Raw genomic sequence first — 26,605 nt, 5'->3', positions numbered from 1 at the left:
GTTTGAGCTAGATCGGGAGTGTGAGGTGTGAGTGATTCTATCCTCATTTCCAACACTTCACCTTGGCCTTCACTTAGTCCTTTGTTTCCTTGTTAGTCACCTTCAGCTTGGAGTACCATTTCTTTACAGAAAACTGATGAGCTGAGTTGAGGCTGGCTGGCACCACTTCCTTCTCTTCCCATTCTCATCTTGTCAATACACCTCCCTTCCCTTCTGTCTGGTACCTTTGATTATGTGAGGGTAAAAGCTACATGGGGGTACGAATAGGGGTAAAGTTAGGGGTAGAATGTAGGGGATTAGCTTAACTTGAGAAAACCGCATGTTGTATAAGGGCAGGATTAGACAGTAAAGGTGGTGTTCAAAGTAGGTATCATTATAAAAATACATTCCAATGCCGCCCATCAATGGAACGAATTTAGGCAACACCTGATATTATAAAAATGCATTCCAATGCCATCCATCGAGAGAAAAATAAAACATTTTCCACATCTAAAGCAGCATAAAACTAGTTCATACTATACGCGTAGGCAAATATCCTCAGTAAAAATACAAAATACATCAAAATGCAAGGGTTGGTATGAGATAGAACATAATAGTAAAACTTGTAAAGTTCCCATGGGTAAAATAGGGTGCCCCAATTCGCTCCAGGAACTTCCGCTAGATAGCTTTATTTCTCATGATTGCCCAAAGCAGAGTCCAAAATATGTATTGATAATACGGAAATATCATTAGTGTGAACTCTCATTATAAAAATTCTGCACCTGCTTCATGCAAGCATGGTTAGCTAGCTAGCCTATGCACTTACAAAACTTTCTAATGGCAAATTTTTGGGGCAAAACACTACTGATCAGCTGCAGCAAATGCTATTCAACCAGATATTCTGTTCTGACAACCACTAAAATGCCAATATTCAAGTACACTGTACAGAAACACTTTTACAAGATAGCCTACATCAGGTTTAGATACAAAACACATGAGAATGCACAACAATACGATTAAGAGGAAACCCTTTAAAAAAGCCCTAGGTCTTCCTCCTGAAAGCTAGATCTAGAATTGTCGCTCTCTCTTGAAGAATTCCACCAGTTAACTTTATCTCCTTCTTCTCTTGCTGCTTGCACTTTTGAACCCAGTGCTGCAAGTTGCGACTTCACCCAAGCTGGACATGATTGACCACTGATCCACAAAGCTTCCCCAGTTGTTTTATGCTTAAAGTCAGGATACCTTGGATTTTTCTGCATACGAACACCAGAGACTTTGTTAACTTATTGAATGTAAAACTCAAATCCCCCCCCTTCCCCCCTCTTCTCCTCACCCACCACGGCCCGGTGCGAGAACAGCTGAAAAAGCGGGAGTCACAGGGACCAGGATATGGAATAAAAAAGAGTCATAAGGCTGAGAAACTTGAAAGACTGTCAGCCTATAGGGTAAAGGGGCCAGTCTTGTGCACCCCTATCTTTTTCATAGTGTAAGGGACTGTGCCTATAGTTTTTTTTATGTTTTTCAAAATGTAAGGGCATCGCACGAATGGAAATAGAGAGGATATAATTTTTCAAAAAAAACGAGGAAAAAAATATTAACTTGGTGGAAAACCTACACACCCAATACTAAAGGCACTCGTGGGCCAGTATTGTGCCACATTTAGACTATCTTAACTTTTCAGAAGAGCTTGACACCTAAGAATATTTTGCCTTTTTCATGCCTCTTCTTTCCAAGGAGAAAATAGAGGAGGGTACTGACATTTTAAAGGCACCCGCCTCTTTACTAGCCCCTTTACCCTAGATGTCTAAGATCCTTGGTTTTCTTACAGCATAGGGCTCAAAAGACTAAACTTGCAGACTTTGTTTTAGGTGGTGAAGGAGATGCTTTGCACTACATGTTTGGTTTGTAAATCTTTTTTTGGTCCCGTAGAATATATGTGTCGTGATGATGATGATAATCATCATCATCTCTTCCCCTCCCCTTCCACCCAATGCCCTTTGCAGCTCCTAAGCTCCCCCTTTGTGCAAGCCATCTCCCCGTCTACGAAGGTTCCCCCTCCTCCCCTGGGAAACAAGGTCAATGAGAAGGCTAAGACCATAGTATATGTTTTCGTTCGTAGAACATGCCCTAGAAGAAATAGACACTGTAACACTCTGGGCACTCACAATCAGTGTAGAGCGCAAGCACATGCTGGAAACATTGGGGCAATTGGCGTAGTAACTGGATATTACATGAGCTCCATTTTAAAGCTTGTTTCTCTCACACCTTTTTTAATCTTCTGCAATGTTAATTAGATTTTTCTTTCTTTTTTCAGCATACATGTATAAACTATTCTTCACCCAAGTGACAAACTCTACAAAAAGCACAAGAAACCAACCTTCGTCTCTCTGTTGTCCCACCATTCAGATGGACTTGCAAAATAAGCTTGCCATAATTTCTCAGGGCCTTCAGCTGCCTTCATAGATACTGGTCCTGAGACCAATCCAGAGCAAGTGTAAGATAACGTCACACACAAATCACTGATGATTGGTAACAGAAAAGCAATGAAGTAAAGTCAACATCAGCCATAGCCTGTGTAGAAAGAATCTTTAAAAAGATTCCTGTAAAAATTCCACAAGTACGTATGCCCAGAACATACTCAACTGAAGTGGTGACAAGTGTAGTGTAACAATCAATTAGCAGTAACATGGACAAGCAGAAAATACATCACACTTTGAAAACAGCAGACTTGCTGATACAAGTCACGTAGCCATGATACACAATGTATTCCAGAGCTACAGGCCACTTACTTGCAAATTTAGTTTTTGACACTTGGTTTATAGTGCCACCTCTTTAGTCATCTAATTATACCCAATACTTATATCCCAGCTAGAATGCTTTTTCAAGAAAAATGCCTGAAATTACATGAAAATTCGTGCACTTCAGCATGCAGCTCACCTCACATTTGCCGGGCATAAGCTATACTTAACTCCAAGCCAAGAAGCAGGTGCAATCTCAGGCATGTCATATCCATGCCCGTACCATTACACCTAGACTATAGGGTGGCTAAACCAACCCTATGGAAAATACCAGTAGGCTCGGAGCCATTGCTATGGAACCTTGGATGAAATCAAATTTACATGGGTCTTTAGCCTAGGAAATGGATTTTTCATTCCAACGATCCCCAACCCTGATGAAATACCTAATTTTGACGATGGTCTTTTCTGCACTTTGCGACACCTGCAATCAACTTATTAGTCACTCTAGACCAGGATACAAAATGTTTCCCTCCAACAATCTACGATAGAAAATTATCATCATCAGCCAATAATATATATATTGTAAATGGTAATTGAAATTATTTCCAATATGTTTAGAAATCTGGCAAATTCTCTTACAAAGACCCATCATATCCTTGTGTAATTATGATTACTCAGCATATGATGTTGCGTGAAACCATTCATGGGCTCCTTTGGCCGCTTCCATGTGCATGTTTGTGCAATTTTATAATTCATAAGTGTAAAATTACCATCTTTTGTAGGTTAATTATTAGCACTGCCCTGCAGGCAGTGCTCTACTTACACTTTTGAAAAAAAGTGATCTCTCTCTCTCCTCCCTCTTTCCTTCCCCCTTCCTAAATCAACTCTCTCTCTCCCCCTCTAAGGGCAATGCTCACGAGTACTTGTACTTGCTTCTTATAATACTCATAAACAAATGATCATGCCTCCATTCTCATTTGGGCAAGAGAGAATGACAGGAAGAGAGAAGGTAAAGGAGTGGGGAGGCAGGACAAGGTGCTTAAGCCATGCTGATATGGCACCCATGACATGTGGCATGGGACACATGGCAGCTTGTGGGAACATGGAGGGTCATACATGACCCATGACACCATTTGTCACTGCAGGAACTTAAGTCCCCATGCAGCCCACCAATTTCCAAGGGAGCCAGCCCTCTGCGCCATTTTGGACAGAATTCCCCACGTTTGATTTTGACCCCCTCTTGCATCCATAAAATGCAGCCTTCCCCCCCTTTCTTTGCACACACTTTCTCCCCCTTTTTCTGGCGCACTCTCCTGCAGTCTCTCCTCCTGCAGCAGCTCCTCTAGCAGGCAGCAGCTTCTTCTTGAGCAGCTCGCAGTTCCTCCTGCAGCAGTCGGTTCTCCACGCAGCTCTACAACAGTCCTCTACAGCCCATTCCCCACGCACCTCTGCAACAGTCCTTCTCTGCAGCCCATTCTCCACGCAACTCTGCAAACCGTTGTCTCTCTGCAGTGATGTAGATGGGTCGTGCTGAGGGCTTACCATCAAATGTGCCTCATGCTGAGGGCTTATCAAGAAAAGTGCATGATCAAAAACAGTGGGCTGATCCATGCTGACATGTGGCACATCTGCAGACTGTGTCTGATCTCTCAAGACCAACGAGGCTTGATTCTACATCATAAATTAGTACATACCCTGTGGCAATGAATGGTCAAAGTAGGTTCTCTTTTCACTCACGGATCTCATCCGGAGTCGTGAGTGGTGTATCATCAATTGTGTGTCCCTTCTTCACACAGCTCAGCAGCAGCTTCCTCCCCCACACAACCCACTGCCACTACAGTCTTGCAGCAGCATTATGCTTCTTCTTTTGCAGCAGCTCCTTTGCAACAGACTCTCCTTCAAGTTGTTTCCCACACAAATCCTGCAGAAGCACCTTTCCCTATACAATCCTACTCCCTCTCAACAGCTATACTCAAATTTTGAGGCAAATCTATAGCAAATTTACATTGTTTTCTGCATAGCTTTCGAAGTTACATCAGAGATCTAGAAGCACACAGATATGCTAAATCAGAATCTCCCTTTGCAAAGCTTTGGCTAAGTAAAGAAGAAGCTTCTTGGGAAGGACGTAAATACCCAAGAGCTGGGGTGGGTGACCCAAGACATTACAATAGCTGTGTTTGCCTGCATCGTGGGGTTAGAAGTGATTGCGTGGGGGACACTACCACAGGAACTTGTGGCAAGGCATATGAGAACCATTGTGCAGATCTCAGAGGATAGAAGAAGAGTGTGTTATTTATGTGTGGAGGCAATGGTAATAGTGCAAGCATCTCCCTCAATTTTGGAGAGCACTTGAAGCCTTGAGCACCCTAGCTAGGCTATCTATTGAGACACGTGTATAGACTTATCTATTGAAATGCAGGCTGACAGGGATTGAAAGGTGCCAGGAGGAGGTAGATGATAGTTTTGAGTGGTCACAGGACCAATCTAGGCAGCACAAGATGGCGGCACACTGAACACAACCTTTTGTATCAGATATAGGAAGTGTTGGCTGTAGCAAGCAACCTCCACCTCTGTTTTATAACAAGATCTTGTAAAATCCTAGCTACAATGCAAGACGTAACGAGCCACTTGGACATGCACAAGAAATCCTATAGCTAGAGAGAGAGGGTACCATCTAAAAATTCATATATATTTTATGCTTCATTGCTAGCAAAATGAGCATAGGGCTAGGCATGGCAGACTACAAGTGTCCAAGTAACTTGCAACATATGTTTGGTATCCAATGAGACTTGCCCCAAGACCTCCCAAAGAGAGGCAAGGGTTTTAGCCACTTGGGGTCACGCTTTGAAACACCTAAAATATTATCTTAACTAGTGGAAGCTTGAGCTGCTACTTTACACACGTGCGAACACACACACACACAAAACCTTCATAAGAGTAGAATATATCCAATAATTAAGAGTAAATGAGTAAAGTAAAATGACTAAGTAAGCAAAGCTACGCTTATGTTCTCATCAGTACCCAAGCATAAGCTACGACCTAGGTTTCAAAAGGCAAACAAATTTGAAGAGATTCGCACAATGAATAACTAATCAAATTGGCAAAAATTATAGATAAATATATTCTCTCACTCTAATATGCAAACGAGGATGGTAATAGGAATAAAATACCACATGATTGAATTTTCATAAGACTCCTTTGCATCCAAACAACTATAAACAACGAACTCACCATCCCCCCCCCCCCCAAACCCAAAAAATAAAAGGAGGAAACAGAAAAGTAGGGATTTCCTCCAAAATCTCATATAGAAACAAAATTGGGACAGCATCAATGTCCGACTTTACTAATTCAATTTCAAAGCTATCATATTGGAAAATAGCAAGCACGTAGCATCAGCTTACCATCCTTCTCCGATGACCCCCCTTTTTTATGTAATTGTAGAATTTGACCCACCACCCAAGGTGGTGTAGATTTACTCTCAATCCACAATGCATCCCCTGTAGTCTTGTGCTTAAAATCTGGAGCTCTAGGATTTCTCTGTAAACAGGAAAGAGAGCATGAGTGCTTATGTGCAAAAAAATTTGACTAAACATTAAAACCCTGATATTGAAAAAAAAAGTTATAGAAAGGTATTAAGGGGACTAGAATGAAGGTGTCTTGAAAGGGACAAAACGAAAAAATTGTACCACGACACAGCTATTTCATGAATCTCTCTCTCTCTCTCTCTCTCTCTCTCTCTCTCTCTCTTCTACTCTCTGCTACTTCTAGAGACAGGATGCTTACCCATAGAGTTACATGCTTTAAAGAAGGTACTCAGATACATTACAAAGGTTAAAGGCATGGATGCTGAAAGGCTGCCAAAGAGGGCATGGGGAGAAAGTCAAAAGCCCCAAAAGACAAACAAGAGCAAGATTTTGGCATCTGGATGGGCACTAGATCTGAGAAATTGGTTCAGGAAGTGGGAGGTAGAGGAGTACTTGAACTACTCACCAGAGGAGGTAGATGAAGATGCTTTTCATCGTGACCTGCTGAATGCACTACACAGGAAATGGCAAACAGATAAAAATAGAGATAAGTTCGAGTACTACTGCACATTTATCAACCCCCAATATTGGCCCACTTATACGGCAGAGGAGTCAACCACGCACAAGTACATTTGCACACCTATGGCAATGCATAAGCGGAGGGCTTTGGCTTCACCTCGCACCCGATCACACCAGCTGCAAATTGAAATAGGAGGATGGAAAGACATGCCAAGAGAGAGCAGAATATGCCAATTATGTGACCAAGGTATGCCAGAAACAGAAGAACACATGGTAATGATATGCCCTTACTATGCACACATTAGGAAAAAGTTCAGCTCTCTTCTTGAGGGACATAACAGACTGGCTGATTTGCTACATAAGGCGTCACCCTCAGCTTTAGGAACATTTGTATCTAAGCTTTTCAAGCACAGAAACTCACCTAGACATAAAGGTTGTTTCTCTTATTACCCTCCCCTTTGAGGGAGGAGTCTTTATGTATGTAAGGTTTTGTATTGTTTCAGGTCCCATAGGCCGATTTTTGGTCTTCAGAGGACGATAATATATTCTTCTTCTTCTTCTTCTCTCTCTCTCTCTCTCTCTCTCTCTCTCTCTCTCTCTCTCTCTCTCTCTCTCTTAAATATTGCCTAGTCTTGCTGCTCCCCTCCACCTAGCTTGCTGTCTCCCCCGACTGGCGTACTGCTCCTCTCCGCCTAGCTTGCTGCCTCCCCCGCCTAGAATGGGGAAGAGCGTCCTCGTGAGAGTAATTGTTTCCACATGCAAGGTGTGTGTGTGAGATGGCCGATGAATGCAAGGTGAATGAAGAATGCTACATGAGATTCACAATGAAAGGGTGATACCCTTTCATTAATGTCCCTCGAGATCACTCAAGTTCCATCTTCCCATTTACACCTACCCTTAGCCTATGACCCATGCATTTGCCATTCAATGCACCTTAACAATGTTCTCTCACCCAAATGTGTTATTGAACTAGGTAGACCTTGGCTATAGATGATTTTGTGATGGAGACCTACTTAGTCTATAGGAACTATAGACCTTCAATCTCTCTTTTTTTTTCAACTCTTCTATTTCAGCTCTATTCCTCCTATCAAACGCTCTACACGAATTTTTCCGTCTATACTCTATAATGAATATGCCTACTCTCTATTTAGTTCACGCATCCATACACCAGTGTTGGCTGAATGGATAGCATTTACTCTTGGTTCTATGTTCACCATAGAGTCCTGGGATGAGGAGGAAGAAGCCTCACCCTCCTGCTTGGATGCTTTGCCTTTTATTTGTTTTGGCAATTTTGGCTAATAGAGTAGGGCATTTATGCTATGGATGCCCTGGCTTATGTTTCTTACATGGTATCCATCTAGGACGTGAGTGGCTGTTAACATTTTGTACAATAGCTTTCTCATTTCCTTTGTTGAAGGGTTTACGAGGATTCAATTTCCTCTCAGCAATCTCAACCAATTTACTGAGGTCTTTCAAGGTGGTTAGGTTGAACATTTCAACCTCATACCTCACTTTCAGGGTTAGGGCTGCTAAATACTTCTTCCTTCTATCATCCTCGCTCTTCTCACGTGACTCTAAAGAGAGTTTTCAGAACCTAGCTATAAATTCAGCGTTACTCTCGTTTTTGAATTGCCTGAACCTTTTCCAACGGAAGGTCAATTCTTCTTCATGCCTCGAAGGCATGAAAGTGGCCTTAAGTTGCTCTACAAATTTGGACCATTGAAGAATAGGCTCTTTTCCCGTTTGTGATAAAGACCACCACATCAAAGCATCCTTCTGTAGATGTAGTGTGGCAAGAGCAAGCTTCTCGTGATCGGTCTTATCTTAATGCGCAAAATATAGCTCAAAATGGCAAATCCAATTGAGGATTTTATCTGCCTCTCTTGCTCCATCATACTTTGGCAACTCTATTCTCTCTCGAGGTTGGAATTTAGCTCTCTTTGAGGGGGTACTTAAATCGTCATCCCCAAAATTCAGCACTCTCTTAGTCCCTAATTGTAACATGCAACGGTTATCTGATCGTGTAATTCACAGCAAGACTTAAACCTTTAGCGAGGAATAAGCATTGTTTACCATAGAGAGAAAGGAGATGAGGGTAGAGAGACAGTAGAGTCGACAACCGATTGGGTCCTTGTACCCACTGAGGGCCCCCTCCCCCAATCAGGGGAGAATTTGCTTTATACTTGGAGAACTGAGAAATACAAAGAACACTCTTCGAGAGAGCACGGAATGCGCTTCTAAAGAGCTCACTGTGCACACGTATAGCAGACCCAAGGACTTAAGAGGCAACGCCGACCAATACCGAGACCTTGATGCTGTCCACACTTACGATGTAGGACGCTTCTGCAAGGCAAGGAAGAGGCTTGTGCTGTCTACCGGAATGCAAGGTTACTGCGTGAGTGAGAGAGTGAAAACTAGAAGTGATAGATCCTATGAGAGAACTCAGAGATGACTGAAATATAGAGCTGAGAGTGAGCTGTGTAAATTGTAAAAGAGAGCTGAGATAGCTGAGGAAACAGTGTCCAAGCCTCTCTCCGTTTGCTGGTCCAAACCTCCAACTGTTGTGCTGCGTGGTCACCTTCAGATCAGGCTGAACTGATGGCCGAGGGACTGAGGCTAGAGCAGGGCCAGATCTGAGGATCTCAGGGGCTGCACAAGAGGCTGAAGTGGAGCTGTAGGGGAACTGAAGGCAGGAGCAACTGAATGAGAAAACAGGGCAGCCAAGGGGCCCTTTTATAGGGCTGGAATGAGCCAACCCAGTCTGTAAACAGACCGACTCAGTCTGTTTTACAAACTGGCTGGCCTACAACCAGCCTATAAAAAGCCCTCCCTAGCTCATTTGCTAGGGTAGTTTTTGGGCAGCCTTTGCAGGCTGCCTTCCCTGCTTACCTGTCCAACCTTTGGGGATCCTAAAGGGACTCCTAACCTAGGCTAAGACCTAAACTATAAGATGGAAACACTTAACCTACTGTTCTCCAGTGGGTACTAGTGAACAAGAACTGACTACTAACTTCACCTAAGGCTGAGAGACTGACCTACGTAGCTTGTGCCTGACTGGACAAGGGCTCACAAAGGGGTCACAGCCTACGACAAAATCTCCTATCTGGGAACTATAATGCACTTGTCGATGTAGCCAATGTGTCACCTTGCACCCGAGTGCAGGGGTGCATGTGACATTAATTTTGTCATAATGGATTGTTCAATCATATGACTAAGCTGAGAAACCAACTTATCAACAGGGGGAGAAACCAGCTTATCAACGGGGGACTCCTCTCTCCCTCTTGCACTTGGATTATAATGCATGTGTACGGGATTTTAAGTTAAAGGCACAAACTCAATGCCTTGCTCTTGGATAAACTCATTTCTCCCTTCATTTCTAAAGGAAAACTCCCTATCAAGAGATTCTTGAAAGAGAGATGAAGGTAATTCTATACGTGGGTTATCATACTCAATATGTGTAAAACTCTCATCTACATCATCCTCTTCAGGAGGAGGTGATGGTGTTCTCTCCCTATCTCCTTCTAGTAGTGGAGGAAAAAAGGCAAGTTCATTATTAAATATCCCTTCCCCTTCCATTCTTTCCTTTTAGTAATACAAGAGAGAAAATGACTTGCTGTAATTTCAGAAAAGGGTTTATTTTACAGCAAAAGTCAAGTGTTTTAGAGTTGGTGGTACTTATCCGACTCCCACTTCGTTTGTGTCGAGAAAACACTTGAAATGACCTCTTTTTCCTTCTCTTTTAAGCTTTTCTTCTTGTATTTCTGCTGTAAACTGGTCCACTCCATTTGGGCTACTTATTTTGAGTGGATTGGAGCTCTAGATACCGTTATAGGGGGTACTTGATGGGTGGATTACTCCCTTAAAATCTTGTTCCAATCCGACTTTCCGTTGGGGAGAACGGGGGGGATCTCTTTTTCCCACGGTTTAAGGGTTTTAAGGGTCTATTCGCAAGAAGGGGGGGGGGAGGGGCACCCCGTTAGGACACCCCATTCTCCGTCCAAAGACCACAAAAATCAAAGAAAGTCCTTACCTCAAGGCTTCCAAATTTGAAAAATCATGGCTTCCAACCCTACAGCAAATGTACAACCCTATTTCGCACAAAGTCCTTGCAGAGGCCTGTTTCACAAACAAATTTTCGCGCAGGTGCTTGACAAAGGCCTATTCTGCGCACAGATTTGCAGGCTTTCGAGCACTTCCGTATCCACATTGTGTCGCATACGGCCCTGCAAGCCTCCTACTTCCCACGCCCTTTCTTTCGCCCGCAACTCCTTGCACGTGGCCTTCCTGCTACTCCCTTTCTTCCGCCCGCAACTTCCTGTGCGTGGCCTTCTTGCTACTCCCTTTGCCTGCACCTTGCGCGCATTCTGCGCATCGCCTCCTTCTACGACTCTCTTCCACGCAACCTTCTCATACGCTCGCACTTGTTGTCTGTACCTCCGTCCCACACACTCTTCTGTCCCGGTCGTGGATTGTCACAGCTCTCATACCAAATGTGAAGAACCAGCCTTTTGAAGAATGCAAATGTGTGCAATGCATGCAAAATTTGAATGCCGATTGGCCTTCCAATGGGGAAGAGCGCCCTCATGAGAGTACTTGTTTCTGTTTTGACCCACATGCAAGGTGTGTGTGTGAGATGGCCGATGAATGCAAGGTGAATGAAGAATGCTACGTGAGATTCACAATGAAAGGGTGATACCCTTTCATTAATGTCCCTTGAGATCACTCAACTTCCATCTTCCCATTTACACCTACCCTTAGCCTATGACCCATGCATCTACCATTCAATGCACCTTAATGCACCCTTCCCTTCCTATTGCCCCTAGGACCTAGACACATTGTGTGCACATTTTTATTAATAGAATAAGTATCACATGTCCAAATTCGATGCCGTCTGAAGCAGTGGCTCCAGCTCGACTAGTCCTATCTACTGAGATGATCCACCGCCATAACAAATCGGTCAGTGTCCATCATAAATACATATACATGTTACACCATTGGCGTATAATATATAATAATGTTTTAATGTCTACTAATCACAGATTAGTGATTTTCTCTTGTCATGACAAGGAAGCCAAGGAATGCTTCCAAAGGCTCCATTCAATAAAGCGAAGAAGCATGATAGGCCAGGCTCTAATTGCCGTCACGTGAGAAAGCGAAAGCTCTGATGGAGGCCAACAAATGCTTTCACTGCAAGGACGAGGGACACGTGGCACGAAAATGCCCAAAACGTAAGCTCAAAGGGAAAATGGATGATAGAGATGAGCAGAAAGACAAGAAGCCTAAGCGTTCTGCAAGATCAATGCCTAACGTTATCAGTGAGGAGCCAATTGGAGACGCTACAGAGCTATGCAGGGCATGGGGCAAAGTAAGAGATCAGATGTCATTGATCTTGTTTGACACAAGGGCTCGTGCAAACTTCTCTTTGGAGTTGGCAGGTAAACTTGGAATCTGTGTGAAGGAGATTGGGCCCCTTGGCTTGCCTTGGGTTTAGCACTCCAGTCACCCCTATCATTGGAAAGATCCGCTTGCACAATCAGAGCTTTGTGGACAGTAAGGAATTTTATATTATGCCTCTAGAGAGCTATGATGTTTTGCTAGGTATGCCTCGGTGTCACAGAGTTCATGCTTTGGTGGATACATATAATCAGAAGATTACTCTAGAGCACAGAGGGAAGACACGTGTATCCAATGTCATACTTAAGGGAGAGTCAGTCCCTGTTGTATCTGCTTCAGCTATTTACTCAATAATGAAACATCATATTTCTACATATTTAGTTTCTGCGAAGGATATTAAGTCTAACGATCCACAATTTCTTAGTCTCAAATTTTATCTCTTCTGAATTGGCAGGCAAGCTTGGAATCTGTGCAAAAGAGATGGGGCCTATGAGTGAAGCAAGATTGGCTTGTCCTAGGTCTAGCACTCCAGTTACCCCTATCATTGGAAAGCTATACACAGCTTTGTGGACACCGAGGAATTTTATATAATGCCTCTTGAGGACTGTGATGTTTTGCCGGGAATGACTCTGCGGGTCTTTAGAAACCCAGTATAGCTGCTTATGCTTGGGCACTGATGACGACATAAGTGTTGCTTTGCTTGCTAAGTATGTCTTCCTTTTGTTTTTCTTAAAAGTTTTTGTTTACCTCTTTTTTCTTCTCTTTCATATTCTCTTTTATTTTCTCTTTCCTTTTCTATGTAGATTTTTTATCTTTAGAACAACAAAAAATCTAAATTTGTATGATTGGACTTACTCTAGTCTTACAAAGGTATATCCACAATTTGTAATCTCTAAGCTAGATAAAGAGCAGAGTGTTTTTCTGACTCATTGCCAGGTGAACTTCCACCTGAGAGGCCTGAGGATCATGCAATTGATATAGTACCAGGCAGTAATCCACCAAACAGAGCACCTTATAGGGTGAGTGCAGCCCAACAAGAAGAAATCATGCCCCAAGTGTCTTACTATTCACCGGTTCTCTTGGTGCAAAAGAGATGGTTCTTGGAGAATGTGCATTGATTATTGTGCACTCAACAAGATAACCATAAAACACAGATTTCCAATTCCAAGGATTGATGATATCTTGGATAGATTGGAAGGGTCAGCCATTTTCAATCACATATATCTCAAGAGTGGGTATCATCAGATACGCATCTGTCCAGAGGATGTGCCCGAGAGAGCCTTCAGAACCAGCTTTGGGTTGTATGAGTTCTTAGTTATGCCATTTGGGCTTACTTTTAATCGGATAATGAACAGAATCTTCCATGAGCATAGGGATTTTGTGGGCACTTTCTTCAATGATATGATTGTTTACTCAAAAGATGAAGCAGAGCGCAGGAAGCATCTAGCAATTGTGTGTGCATAACTCAGCAAGCATAAGCTCATAGTAAATGCAAAGAAAAGTGGATTCTTTGCGCCTAAGATTCACTTTCTGGGACACATTATCTCTAAGGATGGAGTGTGCATGAATCCAACGAAGATTGAAGCAATTTGCAACTGGCCACAGCTTAAGAATTTGCATGAAGTACGAAGCTGTTTGGGCTTATGCTCGTACTACAAGTGATTTATACGCCATTTTGCTAAATTGCTTCACCACGCTATGTTGTGCAGAAGAAGGGAGCAATGCAGCATTAGACATGTTAAAAGAAAAGCTTACCACAAACCCAGTGTTGATCTTACCAGATCTTCAGGAATCTTTTCACATCCAAGCTGATGCATGTGGAAAGAATGGCCTTGGAGCGGTCATTATGCAGGAAGGACGAGCAATGGCCTACGAGAGTAGAATTTTGCAGGACGTTGAAAGACATCTGGGCATTTATGAGCTTGGGGCTGATTTGACAGTGCAGACAAATCATCAGTCTCTGAGATATTTCCTCACTCAGACGAAGTTATATGAGAAGCATATGCCATGGGCCAATTTCTTATCCATATTTCACTTCTAGATGGTGTTGGAAAGATAACCTCCCCATCTGTAAGCCCTCATATGAGGAGAGCGTGGGGGAGGGAGACCTAGGCCATGTGCCCAAGAGAAAAGAAAGAGAGGGGGCTGCCAAACAGGCAGCACCTCACATCAAAAGAAGAGAGGAGGGCACCTGGCTGATCTGCAAGAGCATAAGGCGAAGCAGAGGACAGCAGCAAGGACCCAAAAGAAGAGGCGACACATGGCAGGGTGCTGCAGCAGCAAAGGCGCACACGTGCAGGGCAGGATTGGGGCCTGATGATGGCAAAACAGCTGCAGCAAATAGGCCGCCTGGAAGCAGCCCAAAAGGGCCTGGCTAGGGCCCTTATAAAGGGCTGGTTAGACCAGCCAACCAGGTCGGCCAGCAAGTAGACTGGTCGGCCAGTCTCGTCAGCCAGGATGATGCTGGCTGGTCGGTTTTTATAGCAGGCCTTTGGGCCTATAAAAAGAGGGCCTCTAGGCCCTCACAAATCATTCTCTGGAGCAGCCACTGAGGAGCAGCATTGAAGATTCTGCACATCTATGTGATGCACATTAAGTAAAGAAGTTTGTGATTCCACTCCCACACACACAATGTGTGAGCTCTTGGGTTATTCTATCAGTCTTCGGCTGTGCGTACCCTCTGTAGGTCGATTTTTGCATGTGGAAGGTAAAAAGAATGTAGTGGCCGATGCTTTGTCAAGGAAGCCTCAGGTTTCTCTCTTGGAATGATGGTGTACTTGCATATTCCCAAAGAATCCAAGAGTCTCAGTACTGGACAGGTTAGGAAGTTATCCCCCAGATACCGTGGTCCATTCAAGGTTATCCAAAGAAATGGCCAAGTTGCATATGAACTAGATTTGCCTCCTAATGTAAGGATTCATCCAGACTTTCATGTCAATAGACTGAAAGAAATGCTGGGTGCTGAGGATCAGGTGGTTACTCCTTAGGAACTTATTGAGGTTCATGATTTAACCCTTCTATCACACGAGCCCAAGAGTATTCTTGGCTTTCGTGAACGTCAAGTTAGAGATCGTACAACCACGGAATACAAGATTAGGTGGAGGATCGTGTTGAGGAGGACTCTACATGGGAGACATTGACTAACCTTCAAAGAGAGTTTCCAAACTTTCTTTTGAAGTTCTTCGAGGAAGGGGAGTATGTCATGTGCACCGATTGTATTTGACGTGTGCTTAGGCGCACAAGACTAGCTTTGATAGCATGTGGAGGCTAGTGGCTAGGCAGACGATTCTCAAGTTGGGTTGCAAGAGCAACGGACGAGTTAGGGTTCCAACTATTTTTAACAGCATTGGGCTAGAGCCTATATAAGGGGCTCAAGGGGTTCAGTTTTCGTTCACACAAGTCAAAGCATGCAACGATGATCTGATCGTGAAACCAACCTCAACAACGTAAAGGGTGGTAGGATCCACTTAATTACGACATACATAGTAAATTGACAAGTAAATATGCACCACATAACAAATCATAGGGGAGCTAGAGTGCTCCTACTCAAAAACAAGGACACCGATTGGCCCCAAACGTTGGCGCACCTTGCGGTATTTATTTAACCCGGAAGCCTCCAAAAATCAAATCGCAATCTTCTCTGCACAGCCTAGAAACAATTTGTAATTTCCTTGGGATAGCCTGGACAACCTCGAAACTCCTAAAATAGATCGCAATTCCCGTAGCAGCTTGGAAACACCTGGAAACAGAACCAGAACAAGACGCAATTACATGGCACAACCCGAAGGACCTAGAAATAGAATCGCAATTTGCAAAAGACACCCTGGCAGAAATCGCAATCTACAACAGGCTCTGGATCTAGTGCGTTTTCCTCTAGATGGCCCTGGATGCACTAGTACTTGTTTTAGCTAGTGACGATTTCCTCTGGCAGTCTCCGGAAGCTCTTGGTAATATATGCGATTTTGCTCTAGCAGCACCTGGCAGCTCACAACTGATGATCTGGCTCCTTTTGGAACTGATTTGGCCAACTGCACCCAAAATAAAAGCTCTAGGCTCTTTTTGTAGTCTCGTGCTAAAATTAGCAATTTTTAATTACACCACTCTTTTGGCCCTCTTGTTGCACACTTTGGCCCTAGGAATTAATTGCCTAGTAACTGGGTGCACATTCACTATTTCCAAGGGCCCACTAGGGAATTTTAATTCCCCAAGTCCCGCTCCATGGCTGGACCCTCACGCCCCAGAGACTCAAGGCAATCGCGCAAATTACAGGAGTCGCAGATCAAAAGTCCCATAATTTCACGTCCTCGTAACAGATCGTGTAATTCACAAAAAGACCTTCTTTAAACCTTTAGCGAGGAATTAGCGTAATCCACCATAGAGAGAGAAAGAAGATGAGGGTAGAGAGAGAGTAGTCGACAACCGATTGGGTCCCTGTACCCACTGAGGACCCCGTCCCCCAATCAAGGGAGAATTTGCTTTATACTTGGAGAACTGAGAAATGCAAAAAACACTCTTCAAGAGAGCACGAAAACGCGCTTTTGAAGAGCTCACGATGCACATGTAGAGCAGACCCAAAGACCTAAGAGGCAATGCCAACCAATACCGAGACCTTGATGCTAGCCACACTGACGATGTAGGACACTTCTGCAAGGCAAGGGAGAGGCTTGTGCTGTCCACCAGAATACAAGGTTACTGCGTAAGTGAGAGCATGAAATCTAGGAGTGATAGATCTTAAAAGAGAGCTGAGAGATGACTGAAATATAGAGCTGAGAGTGAGCTGTGTAAAACTGTAAAAGATAACTGAAAAACAGACAAACCTTACTCTGTTCGTTGTCCGGACTCCCCATCTGAGGAGGTGCGTGAACACCTTCCCACAGGGCTGAGCTGATGCCAAAGGCTGAGGCTGGTCAGAGGGCCACTGGGGGTGAGTGTCAGGCTGTTCAGAGGGGGCTGAGGAGGAGCTGTAGGAGGCTGAAGTTCTGAGGGAACTGAATCAGGAAGGAGGCAAGGGGTTCCCCCTTAAATAGGGGGCTGGGTCTGAGCTAACCTGCCCTAAACAGGCCGACTTCTAGTCGGCTGTTTAGGGCTGGCTTTGCAGCCCTTTTCCCCATAAAAGCCCACCTTGGATGGGGTGCAGGGCAGCCTATATAAGCAGCCTGCCCCCAGCCCATTCCCTCTCATATGTTCCAGCCTTGAGGGGGCCCAGAAGGGCTCCTATCCTAAGCTGGACCTAGACCTATCACTAAACCTAAGATGGAAACACTAAACTATTGTTCTCCAATGGGTACCAGTGAACAAGAACTGATCTTTTGACTTGACCTAAGGCTGAAAGATTGACTTACGTAGGTCACATCATACAACAAAATCTCCTATTAGGGAACTATTACGCACTTGTCGATGTAGACACTGTGTCACTTTGCAGCCAAGTGCGCAGGGGTGCATGTGAGAGAGCAGGTTTAGCTCTTCCTTGTTGGTCTGGATCCTAGATCGTGTTGCGGACGCGCACCTGCTTTCTAACGTAGCCCAAATTCCCAACGCAGTCTTGAGGCCCTATGGGCGCCTTCTGGTGGTATGGGATGCTAGGAGGGTTGTGGACTGGTTGGATGCAAATGTTCGTGCCAGTAGCCCAGCCTGTGGCTCGGGGGATGCTCAAATTCTACGGTTCCTGGACCCGTGAGCATCATGGTTGGGTGGTGAGCATGTCTGTGCCTCTCTTCGTGGTTCTATGATCGTTGGTTTATGCTTGTGTGCAAGTCCACATTTCCAGGAGCGATCGTGGTCATGTCACCAATGGATTCCAAGAAAATTTGGGATCCACTCCACCCCCTAAGGAAAACAGTTCTCCTTGCAAAAGCTGACTAGGAAGACCCCTGCATGCTCACCCAAATGGTCATCAAGGTGTGTATAGTTTTTTTCCAAATACTAGCCAATGTGTGTGAGGGTTAATCTAGAAGCCTCCAAAGCCTTTGTGCATCTAGACCTCCAAATATGCCACGCTAAAATGATCGCCAGAATCTCCAAAAAAAAGTATCGACCAACGATGACTTTAAATCTAAAATTGATTAAATCTTTGAGTGAGGTTCAAAATACACTAATTGCTCACATGCACATTAGACAGTACACTTTAAGACCTAACCACTGATTTCAGTTTGGGTTAAATTTAAAAAGTCTAACTTGAGATATTTCTTCATTCTAGTGTTCAAGCTAGGACTATTCCTTGATTATTATTGCACTTATCAGTAATCCTACACCATTCTTCACTTCTCCAATATATTTTCAAATATTGCTATTAGCAATTACTTGTTGTATTCCTCTACTTGTTAAAGAAAATCACAATATTCATTTAGACTCACCTAAAATTTATTGTTTCTGTTCAAAGTTCTAAGAATATCATTGTGTTCAAAACCAAGCATTATTAAAATACATGTGTGCATGTGCGAAGTGGCTAAAGAGCACAAAAAACTCAAAAAACTGACCTTGTCGAATCTGTTGTCCCACCACTCCGAAGGATTGTTGAAATAATCTTTCCATTGGTCTTCTAAGCTGACCTTAGAAGTATGGGGACCTGCGTTATAAGACAGAGAATCAAAATTGAGCGATAAAGATAATAAATGATGAGACGGAAAAGCATGTCAATCAAAATAGCCTTACCAACAAAACTCCCCTCCTGAAAAAGATGATGATCTGTCTTAACATACTTCAGGTCTCTAACTATGACCTGCCAGAACAAAGGCAAGGATTCAATCCCTCTCGACAATGTGGAAGCAATTTAGATGAAGGTGACATGTATTTCATTCTAGAAACAATAAACAATAGATTTTAATGATATTTGCCATGTGCCTACAAGTTGACCGATACACTAAGCACTTCTATAAGTAGAGGAAATAAAAATCCCCCAAAAACAAATAGACATTCAAGCACTTCAACACAATTTGACAATGGTCTCCAAAAACCGAGTTGCTTACACTTAAATGAAGGATTAATTCAGACAGAATAGACAACAATGACCTCTGATACAAATCACATTCCTCTTGATACATGACAATCTGCCACATATCTACAAGTTGACTGATACAGAAGCACTCCCATAAGTAGCTTTCAGGCAGAGAAGAAAACTCACCCAAAAACAAAGAAAATCAAGCGCTTCAACACTGTATGGCACTCCTCTTATAAAAATTAAGCATTTATTCAGTCTCCAAAAACTCAATGTGCTTACATTTCAACACAGGATACCCCAGTCCAAATCATTTGCCTATAATTAAATAACTAAAATTGCCTCTTGATGCACTTTTTATGAGATTAACCTTGCACAATGTCTTCTGCAAACCATCCTTGCCTATGTAATTTATCACATTCACTAAGCCTGACACAAAGATACGATCGTCTTTCTTCAGGTGTGCTGCAGCTATTTCAGCCAACTCATTCCAAAACTCCAAGAAGAACCTGCAACAAACAATGCCGAAGTAAGCTTCACGCTCAATCAATAGTAAATTATTGTTAAGCATCCACTATCCTTAAAATAGAATGCACGCTTTACAAATAGCCCCCAAAAAACAACCAGCATCAGTGTTTAACAAGCACATTGATATTAGCAAAGCTCCATCATATTCCTGAAATCTAAAAAATTATGGGACAGTGGGCTTTACAGCATTTTCCTGGGAAAGTGGCCTTTCAAGCTTGGGAAGACATAAGAGGAAAACAAAATAAGTGACCGTGGCTGGGGAAGAGCAAGCATTTGCCTTTACTTTATTTACCATAATTGTGTAGCTTGGTATCAGATAATGCCTCACTCACATGGTGCGTCTTGCCAAAGCTGCTGAGGGATCTATGTCCTGAGGTGGAGCTGATTCTGCTAAACTGGAAACTATGGATAATAACAATGAGTGTCAGTTTCCAATTAGCCTGTTATAGTAACTGTCGCTCTAACCCCTTCCACCTGCTAAAGGAAGGGAGAAGCACCGACTACAAGGACTCAGGATACGAACAGATTGTATCAGTACAATTAATATAAGCCTGCCGTTGAATATGCTCAACCTTTCCGAGCTTGCAATCTGCTGTGATTCCAGGTGTACCAAATGCTCCAAAGCAGTGAAATGGCATGCCTCAGTTTGACTGGTAACCCATGTGCGTTGAACGAGAGGTAAGCCATAAGCGGGATGTTGAAATCCATGATAGCTATTTCCCTTTAGTAGTAAACAAACGCTCATTTTCTTTCGTCGCAGTCATCTTCTTTTTTTGTGTTCTCAATGTCTTCTTATGTGAATTACAAAGCATTGGATTATACCCAACAAGAGGTTCTAGTAGGTAAGTATGGACCTGCTGCCTCCTCTACACAAGCTCCACCAACCGGCTATGTCTTAATCAACACCTGTCAGCTAGCTCTCCAAAATATGGCAATGCACAGCGTCCAGTCTACCATGCATGGACAAAACATATTGACGTACATTAGCACGTCACTCCGATAAAAAATTGAATCTGATAAGAGCAATTTCATGTTTAGGAAGGGAAAAAGACGTGATGCTATAAAGTCGTGACATAAAAAGATCAAACGTCTGTAAGAAATTAGGAATTCCTGTTCTAAATAGGGAAGAGGTGTAGGTGATCAATAGTCGGTAATCTTATATCAAATTCTCATCCGACCTACTTAAAGGCATGATACATGTATGCTGTATGTCAACTGTCAGTTTACTATGGCTAGTACTGTGCTCTGCTTCTAGTCTTTGCAAATAACAAATGCTAAATGGCACCTCTTAATAACTGTCACCAACAGATATAGGTAGCCAAAATATCCCATTACCTAAAGTATTATACATGTTGCACATAACAACAAAGAAACAAACAGCCTTTCGGAACCCCTTCCGCTATGAATGTTACTTTACAACACAGTTTCAGCGGGGATACCACATCTCCTCTCTGTTGGTTTGCGTAGGCGAATATTTAAGTACTTTGAGCGCAGAAGAAGCCGAAACTTTGCCCGTGTCAAGGTACTTTATCTCTACATCGCGCCCCACGGAGCCGATAAGGTTAACACTATTGGAAAGTTCTTTTTGCCATTCGACAACCTCGGGGCGCTTGAAACCGCGGTCGGGGAGATCGATGGAGGGCTCAGCTGGGCCAAACAAAGAATCATCATCGAAAGCGGAGGAAGGACGGGAAGAGGAGAGCATGGCGACGGCAGGACGGGATTGGAAGGGGGGGGCGAACGATTGGAAGGAAACGAAGGATTTGGGGAGGGGTGAGGAAGAGCAGAGGGAGGTTTTGCAAGTGAGGAGATGGCGGGAAGCAACCCCTGAGGCAGCCATAGCCATAGCTCGGAGCATGACAATTCGTTTGATTTGAAAAACTTCACACACGAACACAAATGTGAAGAACTCGCTCCTTTATATCGGGTGGTAGACTGCTACCTAGTTCTATTTTAGAAGACACTCTCCTCACATGTGGGTGACTCTTTGTGCACATGTGCGTGAGTCCATGTGTGCGTACCTGTGTGCGTGTGTGTGTGTGTGTGTGTGTGTGTGTGTGTGTGTGTGTGTGTGTGTGAGAGAGAGAGAGAGATTGTGTCTGATGGATAAGGCATTGGCTCTTTTCTAAAGCACTGCCCTGTTGTAAAATGGTTGTTTCATAATATAATGTTCTTAGTTTCACCAAAAAAAAAATGTGTGTGTGTGTGAGAGAGAGAGAGAAATTACGATCATCATTGACAAAAAATTGATGTATACAATGTCAACATCTTTGGATCATATGTCTATACAAGGCTAATTCACACATGCTTACACATTAGACCACCCTTATGCAAATCTATTTCACACATGCTTACCCATTAGACCATCCTTATGCATGCTTGATCATTCCTGCACAAGACCATCATGACAACTGTTGTGCGGCTTTACTTGACATTATTTATCTAAGGTCCTCTTCATGCATGGCCACCAAGCCCTGTGTGCATGTATGCATGTGTGCAGGTACATGGATGCATGCATGCATCTGTGTGTGCGCGTGCGTGCGTGTGTGCATGTGTGTGTTATTAAGAAAAACAATAAGAGAGATATAGGAAGCAACCAGGAGGGAGCACCAGTCTCCTCCACAATCAACTCATATTCCCCCCACACAATACCATTGAACACTACTAAGGTCACACCCATACATAGTAGATAAGAACTAACTATGGTTGAGTCAGTGTGACTCACCTTATTCACCTACTCACACAACAGGAACAATAACAGAGAGCTTGATTCCCAACACTCCCCCTCAAGCTCAAGTAGGGAGCATAACACCAAGTAGCTCTCTAAAGTATGTAAACTTATCTCTGCCCAATGACTTGGTAAACATATCTACAACCTGATCTTTAGTCTTCACATGTATGAGATCAATCTTCTTTGATAACACCATCTCTCTGATGAAATGGTAGTGTACCTCAATATGCTTAGTTCTAGCATGATAAACTGGATTACTTTTGCCAACTGCACACTAGTCATGTTATCACAATAAAGTCTAACTAGTTTTTCCACATGCAGTCCCAAATCCTGCGAAAGCTCCTGAAGCCAAGCAATCTCACATGCAATCAATGCTACACCTCTGTACTCTACTTCTATACTCGGCAATGCCACTGTGGGTTGCTTTTTGCTACTCCAGCTAACCATAGCACTTCCAAGGCTGAATGCATAACCACTGGTGGATCTCATGTCATAGGCACATCCTGCCCAATCTGCATCTGTGTATCCAACCAGTTCTATATCCTTTCCATACTCATAAAAGAGTCCATACTGATATGTTGCCTTGACATAGCGCATAATCCCTCTCATTGCATCCAAGTGAGGCTTCCATGGCTTCTGCATAAACTGACTAATGAGTCCCACAACATATATTAAATCAGGCCTGGTAAGAGTCAGATAAATCAAGCTTCCAACCATCTACCTATACATGGTAATGTCATCAATCTCAGCTCCAGAATCAGCCATCATCATCAAGTTTTGATCTAAGGGAATATCCATTGGTTTGCAATCCTCCATGCCAAACCTCTCCAGCATATTCAAGGCATATTGCCTCTACATAAGCCAAATGCCATCAGGTGTTCTCAACACCTCTATGCCAAGAAAGAATTTCAAGTCCCCCAAATCCTTCATATCAAACTCCATTTTCAGCTTGCTCTCTTAATTTCAACAATGACATCATCATCACTACCAGTCAGAATCAAATCATCAACATAAATCACAATCACAACATATCTAGCAATGGTCTTCTTTGTGAACAGTGAATGATCAGCCTTCCCAACTGCAAAACCAAGCTCGTGCAGGTATCTAGTGATCCTTTCATTCCATGCTCTAGGTGCTTGCTTCAGCCCATAGAGAGCTTTCTTCAACCTCCAAACATAGTTGGGATAGTCAGGGTGCACATAACCCTCGGGCTGAACCATATAGACTTCCTCCAACAAGTCACCATTTAGGAAAGCATTCTTGACATCCATTTGCTACAATTTCCAGCCATTTGCAGCAGCCAATGCTATGACAGTTCTCACAATTGCCACCTTGGCAACAGGGCTGAAAGTTTCCTCATAATCTAGCCCATACTACTGTGCATACCCTTTGGCAACCAACCTTGCTTTATACCCATTTGCAACCAATAGGTTTCTTGCCTTCAGGCAACTCCACCAAATCCCAAGTCTGATTAGTGGCAAGGGCATCCATCTCCTCATCCATGGCATTCTGCCAATGACCATGTTGCACAGCCTCACCAAAGATAGTTGGCTCAGTATGTCCCATAACTTTTGTCATATATGCATAATGCCGAGTAGCATAACCACTATAAGTTAACCTGTCAATAGGATACCTGACTCTCTGTGACCTTCTCATTGGAGTGCCTGACTCTCCTCATTCATGAGGAGGTATGTACCTACTTCCCTTGACTCCAGGTGTAGACACAGATGGTATACCTAGCTCACTATCCAAACTGTCACTACGTGACGAATCATAGCCACAATATGATGGCCCAGAGACATCATTTTCAGCTTGCGAAAGCACCTCAACAACCTTGGCTTTCCCTTTATCTCTCCCCCTCACTGACATAGCAGTGTTAGTGGAATTGCATAACCTGCCAGACCAAGGATTCACTGTAGTAGAACCAATAGATGTAGGCCCAGATATGGATGTACTAATTTGCTGATTTTTATCATATGCTTGACCTGCAGATGCATCATTTGGAACAGCCACTTTCAGCTTGCCATACCAAGATTCCCGCTCATCAAAAACAACATCCCGACTCACCATAGTCTTCTTGGTCGATGGGTTGTAGCATTTGTAACCCTTCTGGTTCTATGCATAGCCAATAAACACACATCTTTCAGCTTTGGGATCCAACTTCCGTCTCTTTTCATCTGGTATATGCACATATGCCAAGCTACCAAACACTTTTAAATGACTGACATCAGGCTTCTGTCGATATAATTTCTCATATGGTGTGAGCATATGAATGCCAGTAGTAGGTGTGCGATTCAGCACATACACTGCAATTGTAAGTGCTTCTACCCAATAATAATCAGGTAAGTTCTTTTCATTCAACATGGCTCTACAAGACAAACCAATCACCCCATTCTTACGTTCAGCCACTCCATTTTGCTGTGGTGTATATGGGCATGTAAGCTCCCATCTAATCCCATGATAGGCCAAGAAGTCATCAAATTCATTTGACAGATATTCACCTCCATTATCTGATCTCAAGCATGTGATATATGACCCAAACTCATTTTCAACATGTTGCTTGAAATGCTTAAAGGTAGGCCGGACCTCATTCTTATGTTTCAAAAAATACAACCATGTATACCGACTGAAATCATCAATAAATGTGACATAATATGATGAACCTCCCATCGAGGTAGTGTGTGCGAGACCCCAGACATCAAAGTGAATTAACTGCAAAGGTCTACTACTCTCCCGCAGATGCTTAGTGAATGGCAATCTTGATTGTTTTCCAAACTGGCATGCAGGATAAACATGCTCTAAAGCAGTATACTTGAACTTTGGTAGGCTAACAACAATGCCTCTATGCTGCATATTTTTCAGCTTCTGAATATTAATATGATCAATGTGTTTGTGCCAAATTTCCAAATTAGAGACAACACCCGTACCATGGGTAAACATGGCAGCCTTTAGTTCCGACATGCCTACATCTAAAGTAAACATTCTTCCCTGCCTTTTCCCTTTTGCAATCAACTTGCAGCCATTACCAAACTCCTCAATGAAACATCCATCCTTATTAAACCGGACTTGCAAGTTCTGCTCAACCATTTGTCCAACAGACAACAAGTTCTTGGTGATCGAAGGCACGTGCAACACTTCACGCAACTTCTTGGTCTGACCTCATGCATCACCAAAGGCACAACAGCCTTGTGTGCAATGTCATGCCGTGTATCATCTCCTGTGCAAACATAACCATGCACACCAGGAGTCATCTCATCAAACCACTCTCCATGTGGTGTCATGTGATTAGATGCTCCTGAATCAATATACCATATATCATCCAAGCCACCATTAGTAGGCTTATGATCCTGCACATGCATCATAGCAAATAGCTGATATGAGGATGTCTCATGCACATGACTAGAAGAGGCAAAATGACCATGCTGATTTGCCTTTCCTCTTTGATTTGCTTGCTTCTTGAAACAGTCTCTAGCAACATGGCCAACCTTGCACAATATGACATGTCTTATCACTATTAGGATTATGCACTGTTTGTTGCGGTTGCTGCCAAGTATCTCTACCATGAGAAGCACCTCTCCCCCTACCTCTAAAGGCTCCACCTCCTCTCTGAGGTGACTAACTAGGGGTTTTAGGGACATGCTTGCCATCACCTCTACCACAAAATGAACCTCTGTGTCGTCCACCATGGCCTCTTTGATCTGAGTATAACACAGCATCATTATTCCTTGAGCTACTGCCATTGGTATTCAGCCCAAGCTTCACTTTCTCATGGATCAAAAGAGCAACCAACTCATTGAAATCTGGCGAAATTTGAAAGGAGGCCTCTCTTTACTCAAAGGTCACTCCCAATATCTCCTAATCCTTTTCAAGTACTAAGCTTGTAGGCTGCTAGTGAAGGGTTAGATTAGGGATCCCTCTCTATGCAACTCAGTATTTTCAAGGATAACATTTGGAGTGTGGAGGCTATAGGATAGAGCTTCCCACCCCCCGTAATTACTCCTCCAAAAACTATTGTTCCTCCTAGTTCTGATGTTGTAGCTATGCCCACAAATGTTCGTGCTATTATGCCCATAGATGATGTTTGAAATATGGTCACTAATGTTGTTCATCCATTGTAGGATACATGTTTCAATGCCCAGGTTTTGGGCTTGGATGCCCCAAAGTCTCACGTGGATGGACTTTCACATAACATATTTATACAAGAAGCTACTTCAGATACTTCCTTTGATTTAGAGCTCTTTCACCCCCTTATGACATC

The 26,605-nt window shown here is 43.2% G+C and overlaps 1 protein-coding gene across 2 annotated transcripts; it reads right to left on the bottom strand.

Annotated features, from left to right (window-relative positions):
- Window positions 1-571: 571 nt before the first annotated feature.
- On the bottom strand, window positions 572-21,537 carry LOC147886359 (protein OSB1, mitochondrial-like). 2 transcript variants are annotated; one of them, XM_087395540.1, is made up of 7 exons: window positions 21,056-21,537; window positions 19,459-19,597; window positions 18,806-18,872; window positions 18,631-18,719; window positions 6,119-6,254; window positions 2,357-2,451; window positions 572-1,232 (listed from the first exon to the last, which is right to left on the bottom strand). In XM_087395540.1, the coding sequence occupies exons 1-7, from the start codon at window positions 21,472-21,474 to the stop codon at window positions 1,011-1,013; spliced, it is 1,167 nt and encodes a 388-aa protein (XP_087251666.1). In that variant the 5' UTR covers window positions 21,475-21,537; the 3' UTR covers window positions 572-1,010. The 2 variants fall into 2 exon arrangements, with proteins under 2 accessions (XP_087251666.1, XP_087251667.1); XM_087395541.1 differs by having other exon boundaries at window positions 2,357-2,445.
- Between the last annotated feature and the right edge of the window lie 5,068 nt (window positions 21,538-26,605).

Source organism: Dipteris shenzhenensis, chromosome 24, assembly GCF_047967505.1.
Source record: "Dipteris shenzhenensis isolate YYH24624 ecotype China chromosome 24, Dip_SZ_1.0, whole genome shotgun sequence".
Lineage (NCBI taxonomy): Eukaryota > Viridiplantae > Streptophyta > Polypodiopsida > Gleicheniales > Dipteridaceae > Dipteris > Dipteris shenzhenensis.
The sequence above is the reverse complement of the archived record's forward strand: the minus strand, read 5'-3'. Positions and strand labels throughout refer to the sequence as shown.

Coding starts and splice junctions, on each gene's coding strand:
- LOC147886359 (XM_087395540.1), bottom strand. CDS start 21,474: ATGCTCCGAGCTATGGCTATGGCTGCCTCAGGGGTTGCTTCCCGCCAT. Junction 19,598..21,055: donor ACCAACAGAGAGGAGATGTG/GTATCCCCGCTG, acceptor TGTTTGTTGCAG/GTTCTTCTTGGAGTTTTGGA. Junction 18,720..18,805: donor TCAGGAGGGGAGTTTTGTTG/GTAAGGCTATTT, acceptor CTTATAACGCAG/GTCCCCATACTTCTAAGGTC.